The sequence below is a fragment of the Marmota marmota genome, unplaced genomic scaffold (genome assembly GCF_001458135.2).
Source record: "Marmota marmota marmota unplaced genomic scaffold, marMar, whole genome shotgun sequence".
Taxonomy (NCBI): Eukaryota; Metazoa; Chordata; class Mammalia; order Rodentia; family Sciuridae; genus Marmota; species Marmota marmota.
Window position 1 is genome coordinate 25,757,640 of NW_026000057.1, and position 22,594 is coordinate 25,780,233.

General features: G+C 32.0%; 1 protein-coding gene across 20 annotated transcripts in view; it reads left to right on the top strand.

The window, feature by feature from the left end:
- Positions 1–22,594, top strand: part of Pdlim5 (PDZ and LIM domain 5) — a 205,717-nt gene that overhangs the window by 99,539 nt on the left and 83,584 nt on the right. For 5 of the 20 annotated variants that reach the window (XM_048813633.1, XM_048813634.1, XM_048813639.1 and 2 more), the window contains exons 3-4: positions 13,730–13,772; positions 16,018–16,109. In XM_048813633.1, coding sequence (XP_048669590.1) covers positions 13,730–13,772; positions 16,018–16,109 — 135 coding nt within the window. Of the gene's footprint in view, positions 1–2,807; positions 2,834–4,673; positions 4,941–8,386; positions 8,392–10,750; positions 10,757–13,729; positions 13,773–15,690; positions 16,110–19,163; positions 19,181–21,392; positions 21,408–22,594 lie in introns of those variants that run through there. The other 15 variants (XM_048813630.1, XM_048813631.1, XM_015484565.2 and 12 more) reach the window with 9 other exon arrangements.

Consider the following 22,594-nt stretch of genomic DNA (forward strand, 5'->3'; position numbering starts at 1 on the left):
CCCTAGTTGCTAGGATTACAGGTGTTTGCCACAATGCCTAGCTGTAGTTCAGTTTCATAAGCAAATTCCTGTGGATGAGAGACATGTCCTGGCCAGATCCTTGTGTTAATTATTATTATTGTTTCTAGATCTGTTTATTTTATGCCTTTGAGGATATTATTGTATACATCACTTTTCAAAAGTTAAACTAGAGGTCTGGGTTTATGGCTCAGCAGTAGAGTGCTTGCCTCACTTATGTGAGACACTCAGCATCATATAAAAATAAATAAATAAACAAACTAAAGGTATTGTGTTTATGTACAACTAAAAATATATTTTAAAAAGGTAGTTTAATGTTGTTTTACAAATGGACTGTTTCAGTACAATTCAGTGAACATTTGTATATGACCACTCTTAGCCAGCCTTCCTGTTTATTAAATGATTTTTCTGAGTTCTCTGACTTTGAGTCCAGATTAGTGTTTATCATACTGAGGTTACACATTCAGTTTATAGGGTTAGGAGCAGCACCCCAACTCCCCTATGCTGTTTATTTTCTTTCTTTTTTTTTTTGTAAATGTATTGAACTAGAACAGAATATATTTTCACAGGTTGTATATAAAAATATGTATTTTATATGTTCAGATTTGTACTGGGTAGAGCGTGTTTAAAGTAGTTTTGTAGGGCATTGGCCCAGCCCTAGTCTGATGTTTGTTCCTGGTCTGGTCTTCAATGAGATAAGTACTAAAATTCAGAATAAGCATTTAGAAACTTTGATAGCAGTTTGACGTTGCTAGTTTTTAAGCTTTTCGTAGAGGATTTATCCATTGAACAGGTGTAGAGACCAGTTAGGGTTTTGAAGTTCCATGGTGAGTCACATATATTATAAGTAGTGTAATACTAAGCGTTCTTTTAGGTCACTTCCTAATAGATTCAAATAGTGGTGGAGAGAAGGTACATTAATTTTCAGAGGATAAAGAATTTATCTTTTGGTGAATCAGGCATCATGTGTTCCTAATTTTCTGTAGTCTCAGATTTTCTATCTGTAATGTAGAAAAGGTATCAGAATGGACAATGTAATTTTTGTTTTATATGATTCCTTTATACAAAGAAAAGATACTAATACTTTGTTAATATTAAAAAGCTTTGGAATTTTAATTTATTCTGTATTTTATAAAATCCATTAAATTATCAACCAGATATATAAGCAATGCTAACTTCCTTTATAAATAAAATAATTTATATAAGAAAAATAAAGTTTCTTATGAAGTAAAAGAAACACTTGAATGAGGTTTGGTTTTTTTTCTCTATAATGGTATAAATGTGAAGTAAATCACAAATAATAGAACTTCTAAAAATAAACACTTAAAAATTTACTTGATTTTTTTATTGGATTTGTATATTATTATCACCTTTGAACTAATTTAAGATTCAGTAATGAGAGTAAGATTCTACTTACTAATCAATGAATGTGAAATTAAGGACTCATCTAGAAATTATTAAACAAGAACAAATCTAGCCTATCTATTGCTAGAATATCCACTTTTGATCGTTTATTTTTAAGTACTTTGAGTAAATAGATTTTTAAAAAGTCTAAAATTATCAAAAAATTTTAATGTTAAATTAACTGGGGAAAACTAAGTTGAGAGTTATGAATGAAAAGTTTTCATTTCATAAGGTTCTCCACAAGAGATAGCAGACTAACTGTGTATTCCTAATAAGGCTATGTTGAATAATGGAATTTTATTGAAATACCTAAAAATACCCTCTTTATTTAAAAAAAAAACAAACACCTTGTAATTTAATGTTTTTAGCCAAGATATGAATAGAAAAAGAGAAGGATGCCTAGAAAAAGTTACTGGCAAAATTCTGCCTCCATTATTAGCATAATTCAGGGTGCATGCAAATATGAACCACAAAGACCATATCTCACACTTTAAAAAGAGCAAGAACAATTAGGTATTTTGTTAATTTCTATTTGCATTTTGTTTATTAAGATATGTTATAAGTTGGCAATTTTAATCCTTTTCCTTCTCAGTTAATAAGCAGGTTTATACAGTTCAAAGTGTAAACAGGCGAATTTATTGTTCAGCACTGGGATTTAGTTTAACTTTCTTCTAATGAAGTATTGTGCTAAAAGAGATACTTTTGTATTTCATTCATAAAGGAATACAAATCCTTATAAAGGTTTTATGTACCTTAATTGTTCTATCTCCCTGCTGTTGCTAGCTTTATCTCTTGCTGTTCCCCAGTTGAGATTCCTGGAACCATTTTAGTTCAAATGCCCCATTCCTGCTTGAGGGACTTGGCAAGGAGCAGGTGATGGAGAAGCTGCTCTCTTCATGATGACCAGGAAATCAAAAGAGAGGAGGAACTGGAGATCCCAGTATCTTCTTCAAGAACACACCCCTGTTGCCTAACATCCTTCTTTTAGGCTCTACTTTTAAAAGTCACTCCACCTCCCAATAGTGCCACTAGTCATGGACTAAGCCTTGAATGAGCCTTTGGGGGCACATTTCATATCCAAACCATAACATACTCCATAGTACTTATCACCACATGACCTTTTTTCATCTTTTACATGGTGCTGGGAGTTAAACCCCGGGCGCTACATTCCCAGCCTACCACGTGACATATTTTGCTTGCTTGTTTTTTGTTTACCTCTCCCAAGTACAAGTGAGCACTTTCAAAGGAGGGATTTTGTGTTTTATTTTTACTATTGTCCAACTCCCTACAGCAGAGCCTGTTCCATCAGAGATTCAATAAATATTTGTGGAATGATTTAATAAATTCATGAAATTAATTTAGGAAAAAAAGATATAACACAGATGTTTTCTTTGAACTTAAATTGACTCTGGTATAATAAATATCACTCATGAATGATAAGGTACTTATTTAAATAATTATGGTAATATAGAAGGCCAATTCTAATCATGACAAATCTAGTGTTTAATAGGAACTAGAATCTGACCATAATATAAGGTTGTTTATGAAAATACAGCCTGATTAAAGAATAGTTACATGTTGTAACAAATGTATTATGCACTGATTATGCACATATTGTGTGAATATGTGGTTAAAATCAAATTGTGCAGGAACCATTATGATTATTTCAGTAATTATAAATGCTCAGTATACACCACTCCCTGCATCACTAGGCACACTAAAGTAAAAAAATCTAATTAATTTTGAGTCATTGGTAGCAAATAGCCATTAATAGTTGTGATGGGGACTGTGATGTAAGTTCCTTTATTTGCTCAAGACTGTGAAGATGAGGAGGTATAAACATAGGATTCTAGATCCATACCCACAAGAAGATCATATGATGTACCTTGGGATCCACATGGCTTCTAATCTCAGAAGCTGGTTGCTGTTTCAAGCACATACACAGGTTGACATTACAGAAGATATTCATTAAGAAACTTCTAGTCCCATCCTGCTGCAAAATGAAGTCATTAGAGAATTTCAGTTGCTATGGATAAAAATATGTACAACTCTGGAAAAATAAGGAATGGGCTGAGACCTATCTATTTGTTTTTTAATCTTTTTATTAAGCTTCAGCTGGGAATTTTCTGAAAAACTTAAACGCTTATTTAAATATTGTCCAAACTGTAAAATGTGCACTAGATACATAAACAGTCTATCCATTCACATGGATATGTATGTGTGTATATCATACAGTAACTTGTGTTTATATTAATTAAATCAAAGATGACATTTCATAAATTCATTTTTAGCTTATTCATTTTCAATCACATTATAACAGAAATTATTCTGTTTCAATCACAGTATTGTGATTGAAAATGAGTGGTTATAGTTAATTGAAAGTTAATAGTTATTCACTGTTTAAAATCATCACTCTCTCTACTCCTTTACCAGAGTTTAATTTTATGACTTTCACTTTGTTTGATGTTATTCCTTAAAAAGTAATAGCATCTGGAAGACTTGGGTTCAAATTGTGATTCTGCCACTATCAAATTCTAATTTGTGATCATATTACTTAGTCTGTTTGAAATTCTGCTTTCTCTATTTAAAATTAAAACAATGCTACTTCCTCAGGAAGAATAATTTATGTAATAAGCTAAGTGAAATTGGCATTGGTAAGTGCTCAATAATGATATTTTCTTGCTCATCTCTAGATTTTTTTGTTGTTGTTTTGAAATTTATCCTAGTAGATAATGTAATTGGAACAGTATATAATCAGGAACAGAACAATTTCCAGAGCTGCAGGGTCTAGTAGTCTACTTAGACAGTCTTCTACATCAACATTTGTCCCTGCTCACATTCTGCAAAGCAGTTCTGCAAGGGAGGCAGTACCATTATCATTATGCCAACCAGTACCTAATTTCTTTTCTTGGTAACATAAGCTTGCAATCTTCATTTAGCTATTTATCCCATTTCTCAAAGAATCACTCAGTATCAATGAAGAGCTTGATTAAGAGAGAGCTTAGCAAGATCTTTTTGTCTCTTTAGGGTTCTAAGCTTTCCCTAAAACGATGAAAAAATTAAGAAGATAGACTTCAGATTATGAATTGTCTGGAAAATACCACTTTTATCCTCTATATGATCTTTGCTAGCATTTGATCTTACCAAGGTTTTCCTGAAGCAGTTAACTTTATATTTGCTGCTGAATTGTGCATAAATATAGTTATAGGTATCATTTATTATTGATATGTATTCTCCTAATATGAACCATATTTATTTCAGGGGCGTTGTAGTAGTGTCTCAATAGAGCCAGTAAAATGTAGACATATAAATGGAACTCGGTTTCACAGGCAGATCATTTGCTTTTCAAGTTCTGTTATTTTCATATTGGTATTGAAGTACTATGTGAATAAAAATATTGCTTTTTTTTCCTACCTGATTACAACTAGAAGGGAAGATACATTAAGTGGAAGTTTGTACTTATCAGTGGTGCCTAAAGGAAGATGTGAAGCTAGTAGATTTTCAGGGAATATAACTCTGTTATACTTTGCTTGCTTTTGTCAGTTCTAAAGTTATTATAGCCTGTGGCTGATAAGAAATAAAGTGTAGAGTTTGATGGGAAAGAGGAGAATTATATTTGTCAGCCTCTTCTCTTTCATGATAATGCATGGTACAAGCCTGTCATGATGCATATCTGTAATTCTAGATATTCGGTAGGCTGAGGCAGGAGGATAACAAGTTTGAGGCCAGCCTTAGTAGATTAAAAATTAAAATGACTGGAAATATAACTGAATAGTATAAAAACCCCTGGATTCACTCCCCAGTAAAGAGAGAGGAAGAAGGAAAAAGAAGGGGATGGGAAAGAGGGGGAGGAGAGAGATGAAAGAATGAAAAACATGGTAAATCTTACTTGTTCTTTTAGAATATTTTTAATTACATTACTAATAGTCCCATTTATAGTATATGGAATCAGAAGATAAGAGGTATTTAGTAATCTCTTAGCAAATAAACTGAGGTTCTGAGTAGCGGAGTTAAAAATAGGGCTTAAAATGTTATCCTAGTCCAATAATATCTGTCCCTTCAACTAAACTTTGGAATCAGCGCTGTGCAGTGTGAATTTCATTTGAATGGGTGATTTGGAAGTCTAGATGTTTCATTCATTTGCACTCAGTATAAAAGTTTGAAATAAAGTAGGACAGAGGAACTGAAAAGTGGTATCATATAACACAGAAGGAATAATGGAAATTTAACTCTTATTTCTGATGCTTATGGATGCCTGAATATGTTGGGCTTTTCATTGTTCAGGAATGGTTATGAGGCTTAGAAACCAAAGGAGCTGTGGTCATGTGAGTTTACTTTCTAGAACATTTGTTATAATCTAAATTATAAAATGATCTAAACCAGAGGTTGGCAAACTATTTCTTACAGGCCAAATCTTGCCTACCACCTGTTTTTATGAATGAAGTTTATTGGAATGCAGCCATCTCATTCATTTAGGTTTTATTTGCATCTTCTTTCTTTCCTCAGTGGCAGAGCTAAGTAGATGAATTAGAGATAATGTGGCTCACAAAGCTTAAAATATTTACTGTCTGGCCATTTACAATAAATTTTGTCATTTCTTTACAATGGGACATAATAAATTATTCTTTATATAAAACCCTTTATTAAAATGATATTTTCACAATAATGGAATTGTATTAATAGTAAAACTGAATTATTCTGATCTTTGAAATTCCTTTTACTTAAACTTGAGCATGTCTATCATAGAATATTTTTAATATTCTTTTTTGACTTGAATATTTTTAAATACCAGCCAGAAAGTGCTGTTTTTCCTCTCAAGTTATTTTGAGTGTGGACATGAGGCACAATGGATAGATGGAATTTTTTTTATCCTCATAAAATATTGTGGAGGGCTGGGGTTGTGGCTCAATGGTAGAACACTCACCTAGTACGTGGGAGGCCCTGGGTTCGATCCTCAGCACCACATAATAATAAATAAAATGAAGGTATTGTGTCCAACTACAACTGAAAAATAAATATAAAAAAATATTGTGGAAATAAACATAGAGTAAAAAAATGAATTTCTTCCCCCTGAAGTCAAGTAAATATTGTGAAATTTTGCACAAAATTTAAAGATAATTTTAAGATTTGCAGAAATAAATGAGAGACTATACAAAAATACTTATTATTAATGTGATAATTTTTTAAATAAATATACATAAAGACAACAATCGATACATCTTTTTTGGAATATTCTAGAAGATTTAGGCCTTGACCAAATCCGTTTATGTGGAATATCACAAGGTCAATTTGAGGGTTGCCCCAGTTAATTTTTAAAAATCCCTCCCTTCATATTGAGTAGAATGATATTTTAGTTGATTCTCATTCTTCTATGAAACTAGTCTCTAATAATTTTGGATTCTTGTTACCTTTGAAGAGTACTTGTATCCATATATATTGGAGGTTTTTCTACAAAATAACCACATCCTTACTGAGAGGTTAGAAAAGAAGGAATCACTGGAAAGCCTTTTTGCTTGGGTTGATTCATATCTTTAAAATGGATGAAATTTGTTTTGTGTTGAAAAATGAAGTCTTTGAATAAGCCTTGGGATAATAAGTCTCCCACTCCTAACTAGATGGATGACTTTTAATTTTACCCTTTTATATTTCAATTTTTCATCTGTAAAGTAAGACACTAGCACTTATATTACAGGATTATTTGGAATAAAATTGTTTTTATAAATTTAAGGTAGCTCTTATTTAATCTAGAGTTCCTCTTATACTATTTAAATTAGCTTGAATTGCCACCTTGCAAAATAGTTTGTTTCTGAGAGATTTTTAAGTATTTAGGCATTAACTATTTAAACTTTGAAGTAACTAGTCAGGGTAATATCACTTACACTCTTGTTACTGTGATCGTTTTCTTAGCATGTGTATCATATGCAGCTATCTTATTATATTGACACGTCTGCTTCCTATGTTACATTGTAGGTTCTAGCCTGAACTTTGACTTGTTTACCACTTTGTTTCCAATTTCTGGAACTGTTTTTAAAGCTCAATAACTATTTGATGGATGGACAGATGAAAAGATGATCTCAAGTGGGAGATGTCAAGTAACACAAAACTGTCACCAAAACTGGTTATTTAAGTTGATCAGTGTTCAGTCTTCAGTCACAGAAAATAAAGCAGTATACCATAAGTGGAAGAAATATTTATTAAAGAACTAGCATTGTTTGCTATGAGATTAATATTTAGGGAAAAACGTGGACATTGGTGTTAAACTTACTAATGATGAGAGTTATTTAACACTTCTAAGTTTTTCTTTTTGTAACCTAAACACCATATTATTTATATATATATATATATATATATATATATATATATATATATAGCCTTTAATTCATTGTTGAGCCCAGTAAATGATAGTTGTATTGCTGACTTTTATGCTCTCATTATTTGTAATAATGGCAGATATTTATTTAACCTTTTAGAATTTAATCTAATGCTCTCCCACCCCATTCTTTTCCTCCTTGAAACTGGTATACCCTTTTTGGATCAGGGAAGCTCAGTAGAACTAACTTACTTCCTCCTTTCTCCTTGTTCCTTTGCATCCATCCATCAGCTCCTTAGCTTGATTTATAACTGGTTGATGAAAATTTCTTGTCAAACCTTCATCGTCTGTTTTAGCCACCTGAAAAGGATCATTACAACAGAAACACTCATTCTTACCTAAGGAAGTACTTATCAAGTGGTAACTGTCATCGTGAATATGTATCAGAGCCTCACCTGATTTAAATGGAGCCACAAGCACAGGGTACCTCATGTACTCAGGTGGGCAAGAGCAGTTCCCCTGCTTGTGTCCTCTTTCCTTCTTTCTCTCTTCAGAAAGTCTGTCCAACTTTGGATTATTTCTTTCTCTCACTAGGGGGAACAATCTACTCTATTAGTTCTTGTAGTAAGATAGAGAAGATGCAAAAAGGCAGAGCAAAAGTGAGAGTATGTGTGTGGTGTGTGTGTGTGTGTGTGTGTGTGTGTGGTGAGCGCAGCCTTTGATAAGCTAAAAGCTGTTATAGTGTGCATAATGATGCACACTATAATCTTCATTTGTAGGAAATACAATATTTACATATTTTTAAGTCATTTTGGATTAAAAAAATAAAACACTGGAACAGTGTGATCTAAATGTTTAGGGTTTGAGATTTGGGGATAGAAGATTGAATGAAAGAGCAATAAAGTTTGGAGAAATTGTTTAAAGAGACATCTCTGCACTCTATAGAGTGCTTACTTTTTCCCCCTGGAGTGTCTTTGTTATTGCAAATTGACAACTTTGCAATTAAAGTGATTAATGATGTGCCCTAGTGTTTTTGGGTCCTAAGGTCAGTGGGCCCAAAGATGGCCATGCTGTGGGAAACTTTGATAGAACTCATCTCATAGAAGATGAACCACACACCCTACTCTTTACTGTATGACTGTTTATGAGTTTAGTATATTAGATGTGATTGAAGGAGTCGCCAAGACAGTGAGCAGTGTGAATAATTTTATCAGTTTGGTTCTGTTGCCTAATTCCTCATTATTAAACACTAATATGAAAATTCATTCATGGATATTTTATTAACTAAATAACATGTTATTTTGTGAAGCAGTTTAAAAAAATATATGCATTGGTTAAAAGCATAATTTAGGTATAGCATCATTTGTTGGGTGTTTGTAAGATGAAGTTTTGCTTGATTCTTTTGAATCTAATTCATGATGGAGACATTGCTAATTCATTAATTTTTCCCCTATTTATTATTCTAACTAGGACATCACATTTCTAATTTTTAATAAATCTGTCATGAATCAGAACTCCTTTCAACTATTCAGAAACTCTGAATCTGGTTATAATGAATCAAGGATTTTTATTTTGGATACTGTTTTTATAAGAACCAATCAACTTTCAAATAGATTGTTTGAGCCACACTGATGGCTTTGTTCTTTGAATTCCACAAGCCAAGGGTGGGACTGAGCTAAGGCACTCATATCTCACCATCATGGCCTACTCCTGTACAGTGGCTTCACACCAAGGGGAGAGAGAACAATAAGCAAATTGTTGAGCCTGTGGCACTAAGCCATTGCCAGCTCTCCGGTGGTTTGAAACTCACACACTACATGAAAGTGACTTGTGATGATTACTGTGGTTCAAAGGGGAGATATATTATCCTATTATGAATGAAGAGAAAAATGCAAGAATAATTTTTTATAATTACTCCTCAGTTTTTAACCATTCATTTATTTAAATATCTTTGAAAAATAGTCTTTTTCATGGAACCGGTGCCATTTCTAAAAGAACACTTTCTTGACAATATTTGTCTAAAGGAAAAAGAAAACCATAATTATGATTAATTTAATTTTGAAAAATGCTTTTTCTTCTTATTATGTTAGGACTTTCTCCCTGGGCACTATTGAAAATTGATATTCCAGTTTGATGAAGAAATAGAATTTTCTTCCTTAAACTTTGGTTAAATTATGTTCATAGGCTTTGAGTATCTTATTAAACATAAAGTTCAAGAAAGCAGTAGTTTCATTAAAAAAGATAATTTGTATAATAAAAACTTTTTTGAGAATTTTAAGGACTGTAATATTTCTTTCCTTTAAGTTTAGCCACTGTGGGACTCAAGTAAACATTTCAGACTTTACAGACTTGTTCCTTGGTTATATATTAGTGTTTCCCAGAGGGCCACCCCTCCCAACTCCAATCTTGAGAAATGTTTCTTAAATAATGAGTTCTCCTTCAAAGTGTATGGGCAATAATCCATAGTCTGCTCTTCTTTTAGGCATTTAGAGTCTCTGAGAAGTTTAGCAGCTAAAGATATTGTGTAACTTTAACTCCATATTTTCCAGATATCTTTGATAACAGAACATGTTTGTGTGTGTATTTTGTTTTGGGGGAAGTCGTTTTCCATGAAATGTGCTTTGAGAAATAGTTTTCTAATTACAAAAAGTAGTGCATGTACATTGTATAAGATATCACTTAGAGAGACCCTCTTCTAAAATTTTTGTGTTTTCACCCATTTTTTTTTCATATATTTATCATTACTTGGTATCATGCTTGGTATCATATAAAGGAAACATTTTATCATGCAATGAAAGATTCTTCTTTAAGAATATTTTAATTGTTTCATCTTTCATTGGTGGTTATATTCCAATTAGCCATTTTCTTGTTGTGTATTTAATATTTTGTTTCTAATTTTTTACTATTAAATACCAAAGTATTTCCCAAAAGAGTTACATAGATCTCCCAGTAACATATAAGTATTCTCACAAGTATTATATATTAATATATTTTTTTAAATCTTTATACAATTGTAAGGAAAAGGTGGTATATCTTTTTATTCTGTTCTTTGATGAATAGTAACTTTTGCTTTTTAAAACTAGTATCTTTGTTTTTTATGTTTTATAGGTTTCATTTGTAATGGATTATAAATTTCTTGAACTACAATACTTTTAGTGTCATAAAAATGTGTTAATTGTGGGGCTGGGGTTGTGGCTCAATGGTGCAGTGCTTGCCCGGCACTTGGGAGGCACTGGATTTGATCCTCAGCACCACATAAAAATAAATAAATACAACAAAGGTCATTGTGTCCATCTAGAACTAAAAAGTATTTTTTTTAAAAAAAAAGTCTAATTATACTCATGTCTAAAATTTTTGTAGCCTACTGATCTTTTCAAATATAACTACTACAATACAGATTTTGGTACATGCTTTTAATGTAAATGACTTATCTTTACTCCAAAAAGTAAAGTAACACACTAAAATGTGTTACTTTACTTTTCGGAGTAAAGATAAGAGAATTTCAGCTAAGAAATTAAGAGATTTCTGCTAAGAGAAATTGTCTGAGTACCCATGGAAAGTTGTGCAACTGCACAGGGTAGAACCTATTGCTGTAACTGAATGTTAGCATCCATTTTAACTGAAGAGTTCAAAATTTTGCTGAAATTATAAACTTCTATAAATATTCATACAGAAGTCTTAACAACCCCCTGATTGCCATGTAATAAAATAAGGAACCTGGGGCTGGGGACATAGCTCAGTTGATAGAGTGCTTGCTTTGCATGCATAAGGCCCTGGATTCAATCCCAAGCACCAAATAAATAAATAAATAAATAGTAAGGAATCTTTTCAGAATTTAATAATTCTATGACTCATTTGGTGGTTAGTTTTTAAAACAAGAAAACTAATTTTTATTACATCTAGTGTTGACAATTTTATTTGACATTTAATTACATGCCTGTCTCTTTTCCCCTCCTTGAAAAGGGTGTTTGTGTAATGAGTTCAGTCCTAGGTTTTTGAAGGCATGTTGCCCTTTCTTTCCCTGTCTTAATTCACGTCATTGCACTTGTAAGACGTTTTTATCAGGACACAAATTGGGCCCATATTTAAATTGCAGATTTAAATTTTTTGTGTGCATTCAAAATTTCAAACTGTATTTCTGTAGAACTTTACATGGTAAATTATGTTAGGACTCATTCTGTTTGTTCAGAACAAAATACATTGATTGGATTCCAAATGTAATGAAACGAACCATTCTGGGGCATTGTTGTTGCTTATACTCTTTAAATTAGAGCTAACAGCTCTAAAAAACAAAGAAGTTTGTTTTTCTAGACATAGAATATATGTATTTTATCCCATGTTTAAAGATCTAGCAACTGTTAAATATCATGTTCTTTTTCACCAATTGTTTTTATGTTTTTAGAAGTGCTCCATGTATTTTAAAGTGTTCAGATGAAAAAGAATACTGGCTTCTATGCTTTGGCAAACTTTCAGTAATGTTTTGGGTGGTTTTAATAAGTAAACCCTTTGCAATTACATCGTATTGTGAAATTTCAATGAAAGGAAGATTCCACTGTTCTGTACTTGAACTTGTTTCCTTTGCTTGTTATAATAACCCTTTCAGCTAAGAGAAATTGTCTGAGTACCCATGGAAAGTTGTGCAACTGCACAGAGTAGAACCTATTGCTGTAATTGAATGTTAGCATCCATTGTGGCCTTCCATTAGGTTAGCCAATTGTTCAGTTAGTGCCTGCCCTAGCGAACCAAATTAGTAGTTGTTGGAAAATTCAGTTGCTGCTGAATGTGTTGATCAGAGTTCATTGTTAGGTTATGCTCATGGAGATCCAATATCCTGTCCTAGTGTCTTTTAATTGTGATCTATTGTCTTTCTAAGTAAAACAATCTCTTGGTTTGTAGAATAAAATTATTATCACATAGTATTTACCTATTATGCTTACATTTCTTAAATTATGCACCTTATGGCTTATCCTCAGACTGTCTGATATGAGAGGAGTGTAATTGCTTCTGGCATATTAAGTGTAACCCACACCTTAGCATTGAGTAAAGTATCCCTGGTTTTCTCAGTCATTGTGTTAGTTGAATACAGCTAGTACACAGTAATGTATAAAAACAGAGGGCTTCCATGCCTTCCAAAGCAGTTTACATGAACTTGAATTTTCTCATTTGAAAATGAGGACAATAATACTTTTTACTTTCATTATTGTCATGATTATATAATTCCTCCAAACCAGTTGTTGCTGTTTAGTTCACACTAACCAAAATGTATATAGTGCCAGAAAACATATGTTAAAAATAAAGTTTCACTTGGAATTTGTAAATATTCAATTTATATGCATGGATTTTTGTCTGTCTTTCCTCTCTGCCTTCAACACTCATTACTGATGACCTATTACATGCCAGGCACTGTGCGAAGTTATAAAGATGGCACATTCTCATTGCCTTTATTAAAAGTATAGCCTAGTGGAAGAAATTACTATTTATTTCTTAGAATAGTAAATACTTTAATTTGCATAAACACTTAAGAATATAAATACAAAATACTCATTCAGTGATTCAGTTCAACCTGAATCATCTTCACAGACCCAGCACCCTGTGGTTATGTTCATGGATATTAGGAGAAAAGGCAGTTACTGCTAAAGATTAAGATTCAAGTTAGATGGTTGAGGAACCTCTCAAGGTTTAAGGTGTCATGTTTTTACCTTATGCTTTAAGAGGGGGAATAGCCTCAATTTAAAGATTGAAAAAGGGGTGTTAGCAAACAAGATTGATACTTATCTTTCCTCATTTGAGTTTATAGTGAACTGCTAATGAGTACTTTGTGTGTAAGGACGTTGGTTCTTGCAGTGTTTGACTTAATTATGAATAGACAAAACTAGGAATTATGAAAATATAAATTCTGGTGATATACCATAAATCGATATATTATAATAAACTATACACTAATAAGAAATTATAGGTTTGCAAAAATTCATGGCTTTTTTTTCTTTTTTCCACCAGAGCATCTGCAACACCCAAGCCTGAACCAGCTTCTGTTCCAAAGGTGCGTTTCTAATCTAGCATCAGTAGGTTACCACATGATTGTTCCTCCTGAGTTTCTATAATTTCTATTTTGGTCTCAGGCCATACAGACATTTAATTTATAGTCTTACAATTCCCATCATTTTCTTTCTTAAAAATGAAGAGGAAGCTGGGCACAGTGGCACATGTCTGTAATCCCAACAACTCAGGAGGCTGAGGCAGGAGGATCACTAGTTCAAAGTCAGCCTCAGTAAATTAACAAGACCCTAAACAACTTAGTGAGATCCTTTCTTAAAATAAGAAATGAAAAAGGCTGGGGGTGTGGTTCTGTGGTAAATCGCCCTTGTATTCAGTCCCTGGTACCAAAAAAATAAAAAAAGGAAGAAGGGGAAAATGGAAATCAACACATGCAGAATTATCATGTGTAATTGTACCTTTATTTTAAAACGTTATTTCTAAAGCCAATGTTATTAATAATTTATATCCAAATTTCTTCTTTTATATTTAATTTAAAATTTTCCATCTTTATTCATTTGTTTGCTAAGAAAAATAAGTGATTACTCAAAATGTGTATCATAATAAATCATTAATAACAACCAAAAATTACATTTCAGAATATTCTTGAATTAGGTTATTGGAAAGTACCCTTTTTTCTCAAATACATTCTCAAATTGTCCCAAACCATTATTCATCTACATTTGATTTATATATTTTTTAAGTTTCTCTCTCTTTTTTTTTTCCTTTTCATTGAATTACTTATTACATTGATTTACTTAGGCCTTAAGCTACTTATTTTTCTCAATTAGCTTTCTTGTTGTTAAGATTCATTTAGATTATTTTTTTCTTAAAATTAAACATATTAGAGTTATCATTGTATATGTTTTCTTAAAATTTTTCTTTTGAGATGGTAAATAGAGATTTATTTTTGAATATTATATAGGCTTAATTTGATTTTTGAAGAACATTAGTAAATATGCTTTGGGATAAAGATTGATAAATTCTGTTAATCTTAGGAAGAATTGATCTTTCTTTTTTTAAAAAAATATTTTTTAGTTGTAGATGGACACAATATCTTTATTTATTTTTATGTGGTGCTGCGGATCAAACCCAGTGCCTCACACTTGCAAGGCAAGGACTCCACCACTGAGCTATAGCCCCAATCCCAAGAATTGATCTTTCTTACGAGTTATTTTTTTCTTTGGCTAATGGTAATGAGGAAATATCTAAGATAATTTTTTCCTCTTGAAACTATTAAATATTTATTTTGGAAAAGGGAAAGAATTCTATCTCTGAATCATATCTTAAAACATTCAGAGAGAGAGAACACGTGGATTATAGGAGGAAAGACTTAGGTTTGTTTATCTGTTTAAGTTTTTAAAAAAATTCTTTATTTAAGATAATTAGAATGTATATGTTTCTGAGTTAGATGAAAATTATTTCATCCTTCATTTTTAAATGGGAGAGTTTGAAATGTGCCGCTTCGGCATGAATCAAGTAATCGTACTGTAGAAAGAAATTAAACATGTTTGAAAGATGGAATTATAATTGAAGCTCTGGTTATTTTAAAAACATTTCAGTTAGCAATGTTTTGTTTATTATTGGGTATTTAAAAACTTCTCCTTTGTAATGTAGCTAAATTGATACTTAGATGGCCTTGATGCTTCTTGATGGTTTCCCTGCTGTTTACTAAATATTTTGGAATTCCTTTTATTTTTATAAATAAAAATATGCTTAGTATACACCTCCATGTTATGCATGCTGGGACCAGTTAGTGTGCATGTTATGCTATATCAAATCATTGTTTTTACTGGAAATGTGTGATATTTGAGCTTCTAACATAATTTTGTTTGTCTTTTTAAAAATCAGCTGTGCATTCTTTTCAGTGACTATGTTTGCATGTATTGGCGTGTTTTGTGTATGTTTATTTTTATTTCACATAGGGAGAACCTAAAGAAGTAGTTAAACCTGTGCCCATTACATCTCCTGCTGTGTCCAAAGTCACTTCCACAACCAACATGGCCTACAATAAGGCACCACGGCCCTTTGGTTCTGTGTCTTCACAAAAAGTCACATCCATCCCATCACCATCGTCTGCCTTCACCCCAGCTCATGCAACCACTTCATCACATGCTTCTCCTCCACCTGTGACTGCTGTCACTCCTCCCCCATTCTCTGCATCTGGACTGCATGTTAACGCCAATCTTAGTGCTGACCAGTGTTCATCTGCACTGAGCACTGGTAAAACTGCAGTTAATGTCCCACGGCAGCCCACAGTCACCAGCGTGTGTTCCGAGACTGCTCACGAGCTAGCAGAGGGACAGAGAAGAGGATCCCAGGGTGACATTAAGCAACAAAATGGGTAGGTGACCAAGGGGGCTTTCTGTTCTTATCAGAATACTTCTTTTAGGTAATCTCCAAGAAACTCTTAATCTATCTTTCCCACATTCAGCTGTTACTTTAAGGAAGGTGGAGTTATGTTTGCTTCATTAACATGTGGCCTTATATTACATATATACAACATTGTCTGCCAAGCAATTATAGGTTAATCAAAACCTAATTCCACATTTTAATGTGTTATGAACTGTGTAACATGCTGTGTGACTCTTCTTCCACCTCCTGGCACAACATTGCGCAGCTGGCACTTATAATGCAAGGAAAATCTTGAATCTTTTTTCCTCAAATTTTCCATCCTTTTATTGCTCACCAAAAGCTTAAACAGTGTGATTATAATTGTTCTCAGCTTACGTATGTCACCCTATAGGAAGGGGAAATGAGGAGTTTTTAAGAAGCCCTATCTCCCACGAAGTAGTGTAGAAAATAGAAAACAAATCAGTTTTTGACACATGTCTATATGAAGTAATGCATGGACCAGTACTCTTTAAAAGCAAATCGTAGGGACAGAACAACAAGGGATGTTTAGATAGTGTCCAAAGCATTTTATACATTTTTTAAAAAATGAATGAAAAATTTAGTGGAAACTAGATATATAATGTTAGCAGAAGTTTTTGAAAATTTGTTATTTCCTTATAATTTTTCCTTGAGGATACACTTTGAAAAAGTCAAAGTTATTGACTCATTTGAGCCCCATAGTTGTAATTTCAGCAACCGTAATTTATATCATTTCATTTATTTAGGGATTCAATGAAGGCACCTTAAAGCAAAGCCATTTACACAAAATCATTTTGATTTTTATTTATTTGACAAAAATGTACATTAAAAGGAAAATAATTTGTACACATGATGGTTTTCTCCCATGTCAGTTCCCAGGGAAATATAATTAAAATGACTGTGTGGATAGATCCTTTCTGTTAGATGTAATCCCTTCCGAGAATGTTAATTCACATAATGAAGAAGCAATGCTTTCTGCAGCACTGCTGCCATGGTAACTTGGGAACTTGAAAGAGAAAATGGCAGGGTTCCAGGTTGCTGCTGAGAGTGCAGGAGCTCTGCAGGAACAGCTACTGGGCTGTACAGATGGCTTTATGGTTGTGAGTGGCTCAAAAGTTTTGATTTCTTCTTTAAAAGCAAACAGTAATGAAAAATAAGAGGGGGCCTTTTAGGTTGCATCAGAGGTATTATAAAGATTTTTGTAAAATAAATGAATTTAAACCCATGGACATTAAATATGAAATGTTTAGCAGAAGATTTTGAAAATTCACTCCTCATTTTTCCTTTTTGGGTGTACACTTAAAAATGGTCTAAGTTACTAACTCATTTGAACCCCATAGTTATAAAATTACATTTCAGTAAACTGTATGTTGAGAAAAACTAGTGTCTTTCAAAGAATGTCATTTCTTCTTTCCTGTGAAGAAGAGGAACAGTACATGGGGTTGAGGTGTGTTTGGTTGTAAAATTTTTTTTTCCTGTGTGTCTATTTTAAGATAACAAATTTTGGAATAATCAGAGTAGATAACCTGAAAAGAAAGATGCTGCCTGTTAAATGCTAGCCTCACAAAGAAACTGAAACAGAAGTTTATTGTTTATTAAATTCCAGGTTCAGTAGGAAAAAAAAGCCCACTAAAGTCAAAAGTCTTTTCTCCTAACACATCTTGAAATGTATTAGAAAGTCTTCTTAATAGAAAATTGTAGACGTAAAAAGCAGATTGAGGTTTTAGATTGGATTTAAAACAAGTTTAAGTTTTGTGCTTAATAAATTAACACAACTCTGATGGTTAAATTTGAAATGATTTAAAACATTATTTTTGAGCTGAAACAAGGAAGTGATGTAGTTTCAGGGCCTTATGGTAGCTTCTCAGTCATTCAACAGGTGTTCGTTAAGCACATGCCTGGCGTTCAGCACTGTGCAAAATTTAGGAGAAAAGGGATTATTACATGTTTTGCATCATTAACAAGCAAATTACTGCTTTGCCTTTGCAAACTGGATGTGTTTAAAAATAACTTGATCTCAAATGTTGTCCAGATGTTAGGACAAGGAAAACTTGATTATTCTGAAAACAAAAGTGTGTTATCTGTGAAATTCAAAGACAAATCTGTAATGCTCCTTCTCTCACTATGTTTAGAGAAATAAAAAATAAATCACATCCTTTATTAGTCATTGATTTTTCATCTTGGAGAGTAGATGTTTGGGGATATTGTCAAGTACTTTTTATACTTAAGTGTCGAAGTTTTTACCCTTCTATTTCCCAGATATTTATTATGTTGGCAGAATAAAATCCTTATAATATTGAGAGTTGTTGCTTTTTATTAATTATTTCTTATTTTAGAAATAGTCCATACCCATGACCAAATAGTTAAAAATTCAGAAGGATATAGAGTTAAATGCCTGAGTTATCTTTTTCTTTAAGGCATCACGAAGACTGAGTTTTTGAAAGTGATTTAAAGTGGCTATCTAGTTTGCCTCTCAAATTTGTATGGGATTGATAAACATTAGACACAAAAAAGAGTGTTTCAATTAAGCATCATTACTAAGAATTAATTAGCTAATAATTCATCTTAATATTATGAAATCTAGAAATTATATTGCTATTTATAGAATATTTCTTAATAATACTAGGTAATCACTCCTATTCCTTCTTACAAGTAATAATGATTAAGGCACTTCAGAAAGTTTAAATCTTTCTTCTACATGTACACATTATTGGTCATGGCATTCTGTTTTCTCTACTACTCTGCTTACTCTGAAGAGCAGAATGGGACTTTTTATTTTCCAGAGCAAAAGGAAAGCTGTTTTTTGTCAAGTAATTAACTAATTTCCCTTTTCATTTGTCCTTGCATTATAATGTGCCACTGCTTTCTGAAGGTAAGTCTCTCTGGTATCCTATATTAATTTCAATGTGGTTGGACTGCAGTTTCTTGTAACAATTTTTATATGGTGTTTTGAAGAACCTGGCCTTGGAATATACAAAAAATAATGATGTAGTAGTAATATTTTTAAATGCTTTTATTTTTGCAGAAAACACACGTGACAAAGTTAGTATCCACATTACTCGAGAGGAAATATGGTGATTTATATATGAGTAAACAGCATGAATGCCCAATTTTTGCAAAATTAAATTATATTTTTGCAAAATTAAGTTAAATTTTGCAAAAGAGCTATAATTTAAAATAACCACATATAGTGTTTTGAATAAGTTTGGTTTGCATTGCTATGTTGTGGTGAATTGCTTTATAGTAATAAATAGTAGTGTTTAAGTTATGTCATTAAATATATGTGGAGTTTGCTGTGGAAAGGTTGAAAAGAGGCAGTGCTTGGGGGAATGTAATTTATATCAATCAAAACTGTTAGAAGATAAAGATAGAAGAAAAAGCATAAACATTTGTATCACTAGTAAGCAGCATATGTAAAACTGAATTAATATTAAAAGTTAGTGTTTCCTAGATTAAGTTCTCCAAGAAATTTTTTGGTGTTTTTTTTTTCTCTCGGAGTTTTAATTGAGTAAATGTTTCTAGAAGATATTGATATTTCTATGTGCAGTTATATGTGTGAATGATAGACAGCCAATACACTATTGAAATCAGTTGAGAGATAATTGCCATGTTTAATAAATGTCACTAAGAGTTAACATAGGCATTGGGAATCACTATGGTATAACTTTAAACCTTGTTTTTGTGCTGTTTTAATATTGACATAAAACTGGTTAGTAGTTAGCTAGCTTTAAAGCTAAGGAAAAATCACATGAGATAAGAACTTAAAATAATTTTGCACTAATCAAGTTATGATTATTCTGAGCATGTATTGAAATTCTTAATCCATATTATAAAGTAAAATTGGAAATATGAGATATCTTATAAAGTAAAATTGGAAATATGCGGTATCTAATATCTGCCTGCAACTTCATGTTGAGATAAAACATTTTCCCTCAGCTTTAAAATACTTAAATATATATATGCCTAAAATTGGTATCAGTTCAGAGAGATTATTTTGCAAAACTATTTTCCTGTTATTTAAAATAGCAAAAAAGAGAAGAGAATGCTTTACACTATGACTGGCAAAGAATATAGACAGGCAAACTGTTGAGATCAACTTACTCCTGTGTCCCACCCTCATTGAGTGGAACCTAACCCTGTGTGTTGAGTTTGTCAACTTAATTAAAAGTGGAATTATAGCCACACAGACCTTTTTAAACACTAAAGCTGACAGTCAGTTTTTCTCACTATGAATTTTTATTTATTCTGACTAAACGTAATTGGAGGATCCAAGAACACTACAAGGTGTTCTTTGATAAATAATACAAAGTTTATATTTTGTTTTCTATCCATAATGGAACGTAAATATATTTGTTTTTAACAATTCTACCCTTAAAAGGCTATGTGAATGAATTGTTTTGACCTTCTCTCTATTCAGGTATTATTAACCCATTTCCTTTAGCATATCAAATCAGATATACTTTTCTGGGAAGTAATTATGTCACTGATAATACAGAGCTGTGGAGTTCCCACACCAGTTCTGAAGTTACCGGGACTTACTTGCTCATGATTGAGGGAGGTGAGACTGAGAAACAGGGAAAAGTATGAAAATTGAGAGAGAGAGAGCCCATTATTCTACATCTTCATCAGACATTTTACATTTAAGAAAAAAAAATTTTTCCAGTATAACATTCTCTGGCAGTGTATGATAGGGATAATGTATGTAAAGAGATTACACTGGTGGTTAATATTATACTTCTCTGATATGAGACTGAAACATTTTTCTCTTTGTTGATTTTAAAAGTGATTGTAAGCAGAACTATTTCTTCATGTTTTATCAAACTATTTTATTCTCTGCCTTTTGTTAGGAATACTATTAAGAATTTGAACTCATATTAAAGTGAATTTTATAAAAATCTGGATTTTTTTGTAGTGGATCTTTCTTGGTATTTAGTAACATGAAGACTTGAACTAGCATTAGTACATGCAATGATTTTCAGTGTTTAGGGGATAAAAAACATAGAACTGTTATCGTAGTAATAATAATAGGATGGAATTTTGACTAACATTTGTTCATTTTTGTCTACATTTGCATGATTATTTTGATGCATGGTATTTATATAACATCTTCTCTTAAATTCATTGCTTTGAATTTTGCTATTTCATTTTTTCTCTTACTATTCTTTTTTCTTCATCTCTGCTTGTGTTCCATCATCCTTGGAATATCAATCTCATCTTTATCACGTCTTTATTATGTGTATTATTCCTCCTTCAGTAATCCTGGCACTGTGTAAGTACTTATGGCTCATTTCATCATTGTGTGTCTGTAACTTTTCATCTTGCTCTCAACTTAACACCACCAGCAAATCTTATTAATATAAATTTCATTACAAGAAGTCTCAAAAATGTTAAGGAGCATAAGAATCATGGTTTTCATGACAGAGAACTTCTTTTTTTAAAATTTTTTTTTAATTGTAGGTGGACACAATATGTTTATTTATTTTTATGTGGTGCTGAGGATTGAACCCAATGCCTCACATATATGAGACTGGCACTCTACAACTGAGCTATAGCTCCAGCCCCCCAGAGAACTTCTTATGAATCATTGGGTGTGTTTGGAACATCCACCCTTTAGCAGTGGAAAAACTTATAAGCTAACTATGTTCAGGGGGATGGGTAAATGTTCTGGACAGTGTACACTGAAGTTAGAGATATAGTTTGGATTTTTTTAAAAAAAAAATTGAATGAACTTGCTAATTTTGAAAGTCCATATTTTGAAATGAATTACTTGCTCTTGAGAGTTAAGTTTATATTGTATCTCAAAATATTTTAAAATAAAATCATTAAAATTATTGTTTTCCTTAATCATAGTCATCAGAGTCAGAGTCTCAGAACCAGAAAATGTTAAGTAAATGTTTAGAAAATTCATATCACTAATATGAGACTTTAGCCATGGTTAACAACAAAATCTAAGATAAATTCTACTTTTTGCAAGTATGCTGTAGCTAAATACTACTTCAATTATGGCATTTTAGTATTTTAGTTCTTAGTATGACAACATTGTTTTGTATTTTTATAGACAAAACCTTTTTCAAAAGATAAAAAAAAGTCTTATACTTGAAATTGGCAATATTTGGGAGTAAACTACATTCACTAATTGTAGAGCAGTTTAAAACTATAATATTTAGAAGCTGAATGTAAACTTTTCAAGTACTTACATAAGAGCTATTTTATATGTGCCCAAGACAATGTGTTTATGGAATAATCTCTATTTCTTAGTTTCTAAAAATTTTGTCTATTTTAAAAAGGACTAGATTTTGTTGAGTATTAGTAAAGATCTTTTAAATATTTTACTGCAGGGATTATGAAATCTTACCATAAATTATAATATGTCTTTCCATTTAGCGCATGAATGTTTTTGATTCTGTTCTTTTTATATGCCGATGATCCATCATCTTAGAAGACATGTTGTGATTG